General features: G+C 38.9%; 1 protein-coding gene across 1 annotated transcript; it reads left to right on the top strand.

The window, feature by feature from the left end:
- Positions 1 to 1,152: 1,152 nt before the first annotated feature.
- Positions 1,153 to 2,106, top strand: LOC121472812 (olfactory receptor 1P1-like). The gene has a single exon (XM_041724259.1). It carries the CDS (start codon positions 1,153 to 1,155, stop codon positions 2,104 to 2,106), a length of 954 nt encoding a protein of 317 aa, XP_041580193.1.
- Positions 2,107 to 4,464: the final 2,358 nt, after the last annotated feature.

Raw genomic sequence — 4,464 nt, 5'->3', positions numbered from 1 at the left:
CAGTTGGTTCCATACGTGGGAAAGGAGCAGAATTTTCATGTATTGAGCCTAATTAAGCACTGATAGTTCTTCCTGCTCAAATGGTTTTTGCAGTCCTTAAAACGTACCGATGAAGTTTGATTCTTTACTTTCTATTCCATACACTCCCAAGTTTGACTTTTAGTTCTCTTTCTAGCATTATCTCAGCCCACAATTCCTCCTTCACCTCATATTCAAAATCTTCCCATCTCTGAGCCTATCTAGGGCATTCTCTTGCCTGGCCTTTATTCAAGAGTTTGCCTCAATATGTTGCCCACATCCATTGGGTAAGATTCTGAACTACATTCCTTTTCTGCCTCAGTTTGCTTTGTCTCAGAAGTGTGTGTGTGTGTGTGTGTGTGTACATGCGCTTGTGTATGTATGTACATACATCCAACCAGTTTTGGAGATTTTGGAAATTAGATATTATGATTCATTCTTTGTCATTACGGATAACTGAAGAAGAGTTATCGTACGTATCTTTATTAAATAGCTGATTGTTAAATTGATTTCTGGCAGAATGGATAATATGAAAACTGTTTTCAAATACTGAGTTTTAGGCATGGTGGATCAGAACAGGTAGTCTGGAGTCTGAGAGTGATTTATGAGAGTTGAATGGGTAAAGAACCCTGAATCAGAATATTAAAATCAGGATTTTAGCTTAGACAGTTATGTCTATCCCATTAGACTGAAAATTCTTAGGAGGTAAGGGTTATCAATATCCTATTTACCTGGCACTCTAACAGGTCCAGAGCTGGTGCTTAGTCTCTGTGGAATGATTGAATGAATGAATGAAGGAATGAAAGCTTCTTGCCACCCTAGAGAATATAGCTGAAGAAATAGCAATTACAACTGAAGAAATCTAGGGCAGAAAGGAGTATAGAGAAATAAACCAGGAAAAAAATTACTTTAATTCTCTTAAATTGTATCTCTCACACTTCCTAGCACATTAGTTAAGTTTTGGTAAAAATGTACAGTGCACATAGTATGTGATCAACAAATACACTAAGTTCATTCTTTCTTCTCTAGAGTTCAGAGAATGGCACATAACATTCATCAATCATATAGAGTAAAATATGTTTAGAGAGTTTTAATGGGTCTCATTTGAGGTCTCTTTCTCAGACTTCTGGGCTCATGGCAGGAGGGAACCAGACCAGCAGCTTTGAGTTCCTCCTCTGGGGACTCTCAGAGCGGCCAGAGCAGCAGAATATCCTTTTCCTGCTGTTCCTGTGGATATATGTGATCACTGTGGCTGGAAACCTGCTCATTGTCCTGGCCATTGGTACTGATGCACGCCTCCACACACCTATGTACTTCTTCCTTGCCAGCCTTTCCTGTGCAGACATCCTTTTCACCTCCACCACTGTGCCCAAGGCCTTGGTTAACATCCAGACCCAGAGCAGGTCCATTACCTACACAGGATGCCTGGTTCAGCTCTACTTCTTCTTGACTTTTGGAGACATGGACATCTTTCTCCTGGCCACAATGGCCTATGACCGCTATGTGGCCATCTGCCACCCTCTCCACTACAAGATGATCATGAGCCACCGGCGCTGCACCCTCCTGGTTACTGCTTGTTGGATCCTTACGAGTCTTGTTGCCATGACCCACACTTTCCTCATCTTTCGACTTTCTTTTTGCTCTAAGAAAATCATTCCTGACTTCTTCTGTGATCTGGGACCCCTGATGAAGGTGTCTTGCTCTGACACTCAAGTCAATGAGCTTGTGCTCCTCTTCTTGGGGGGAGCAGTCATTTTAATTCCCTTCATTCTCATCCTGGTCTCTTATATGCACATCGTTTCAGCCATCCTCAGAGTCCCCTCCGCCCAGGGAAGGTACAAGGCCTTCTCTACCTGTGGGTCACACCTTGCTGTTGTTGCTCTGTTCTTTGGGACAGTGATCAGGGCTTATCTGTGTCCTTCATCATCTTCCTCCAACTCCATAGAAGAGGATACAGCAGCTGCTGTCATGTACACAGTGGTAACTCCCCTGCTGAACCCCTTCATTTATAGCCTGCGGAACAAAGACATGAAGTGTGCCTTGGGGAGATTTCTCAGAGGCAAAGTCTTCTTTTCATGGGGCCAGTGACTTCTGTAGTGCTACTGCAAGGTGCCCCCCACTCCCTCCAGTGAGGAATTTCACGGAAATTTCTACCTCAGGCTTTTTACTTCTTACTCCCATATATGCCTTATCATCACTCCCTCCTTCATGAGTGATGTTATTGAGGAAAATCAAGATTTTACATCATGTTTTAAAGTTAAAATGTTGGGAGTTGCTTATTTACTCATTTATTTTACTTATAACTTTTCACAAGGAAAAATGCCTTTTGCAACATTTCTAATTCTAAAAGTGTGCAGCCTTTTATGCCAGTTCACTAAAATTCAATTAGTGAGGTCATGGAAAGTGGGTTAATGATAAAAATATTAGCAAATAAGGTCAATATTGGATAGCAAAGAGTTTACAACTTTAAGTATAAGTATATATGCACACATATACTTTTTTCTTACAAAAATAGGAGATTATATAAACAATGCTTCAAGATCATGAGTCAAAAATCTTAGTAACTATTAAACCAAAGCTCTCAACAATATGGAATGATCTATGTCATTGACAGCAGATTTTTTAACAGTTTATAATGAGAAGATAAAATAAATAAATTTAAATTAAATATTATAGCAACTAGTGTGTAGCCACTCTCTGAACTTATTCCTTATCTGCTTAGGTAATAGCTGATTGTGAATGCTGATTTTCACATTTGCAGTAAAGGAATCTTGTGTGTTCTCAAGGTTCTTTCTGTTGAAACTTGTAGCCTCTAGCCTCACTCAACCAAGACCAAATTAAAGATAACTGAGGTTTATGAATTTTTATTTCTACAGTGGAAAAGTCGCAATTCCATACCATGTCTGAGAGTGAATACAAAATCATTGTCTAAAGTTGAGACAATGGCGGGGTGCTTGGGTGGCTCAGTTGTTGAGTGTCTGCTTTCTGCTCAGGTCATGATCCCGGGGTCCTGGGATCAAGTTGTGCATCAGGCTCCCCGCAGGAAGCCTGTTTCTCCCTCTGCCTTTGTCTCTGCTTCTCTCTCTGCGTCTCTCATGAATAAATAAATAAAATCTTTAAAAAGAAATAAATAAAGTTGAGGACATGGAACAAATTCATTGCAGAGCTTTGTAAGGAAAGAGTCCTAGACTGATGCCCAGGAGTCAGATCTTAACCTCAGTGCTTCCACTTATTTTTCTATGTCTAGTCTTCTCTTCTTTGAAATAAAATTATTGATATTTTTTCTTGCCTACCTAACTGGAACTTTGTGGGAGAAAATGCATGTGGTTTGTCTTTTTTTTTTTTTTTTGTCTTTTAAAACAGAGAAACTCCAAATGATTATAGCTTTAAACAGCTGGGCATTTCTTTCTTTCTAATATACATGTAATAATATATATATACATCTAATATACATGTAATATATATATACACATATATATACATACATTTCTTTCTAATATACATGTAATAATATATATATATACATCTAATATACATGTAATATATATATATATATATAATAATATACATAGTCCAAGTGTGAGATGAGATGCTGGCTACAAAATCATCAAGGATCCAGGCAGCTTCTCTCTTGGTTTTCTGTAATCCTCAAAGAGTGGTTCCACAGCCATTAAACTTCTGCCTTGGTCTTCATTTCAACCAATAGGAAAGGATAAAGGGTCAACTGGAGGACCCAACTTTTCCTACTAAGGACAAAATCTGGAGAAGGGCCACATACCTCTTCCATTTATATCCTATTGGCCAGAACTTGGTCACTTGACCTCATTTGGGTGCAACTGGGCCTGGGGAATATACTTGGTGGCCATATTCCCAGTTAATGTTATATTAGTATGGAAGAAGAACAAACCTTGTATTAGAGGAAAACCACCCATCTCTGCTACAGTTGGGTGCCATGATGGAACTCATGAAAACAGGAGAGTTTATGGGCCCTCAGTCACTCTCTAAATCTTCAAAACTGTTGGGATACAAGCTAAGGAGATGTCTTCTTCCTAGTGACCACAGAAATCATCAGTGAGTGGCAACAATGGGAATGGCTGATGGTAATTACATGAAATCTGAGACATTCTTTTTCAGAATCACCCTGTCCCCCTCTCCTTCTCTTGGTGAGTGTCTAGAGGGACAGAAGCTAGGGTCTGACCTTTGGCTTTTCTGAATACCTATTACCAAACAGGGTAATGATATTTCTGGTGAACATGAGTTCACATGTGAAATTAACCTGACATCTGCAAGTAGAAATGGAATTAATATAAATGAAAAACACATACCTCATGAATCTAAATTGCTGGAAAAGAGTTAGAATTTAAAATAATCCTGATGAATATATTCAAGTATATTAGGGAGGATATTAATAATATGAAACATAAAAAGAACAAAGTGGAAGTATTA

Source organism: Vulpes lagopus, chromosome 12, assembly GCF_018345385.1.
Source record: "Vulpes lagopus strain Blue_001 chromosome 12, ASM1834538v1, whole genome shotgun sequence".
Classification (NCBI taxonomy): Eukaryota; Metazoa; Chordata; class Mammalia; order Carnivora; family Canidae; genus Vulpes; species Vulpes lagopus.
Note: the sequence above shows the minus strand (reverse complement) of the source record. Positions and strands in the feature narration are given on the sequence as shown.

Coding starts and splice junctions, on each gene's coding strand:
- LOC121472812 (XM_041724259.1), top strand. CDS start 1,153: ATGGCAGGAGGGAACCAGACCAGCAGCTTTGAGTTCCTCCTCTGGGGA.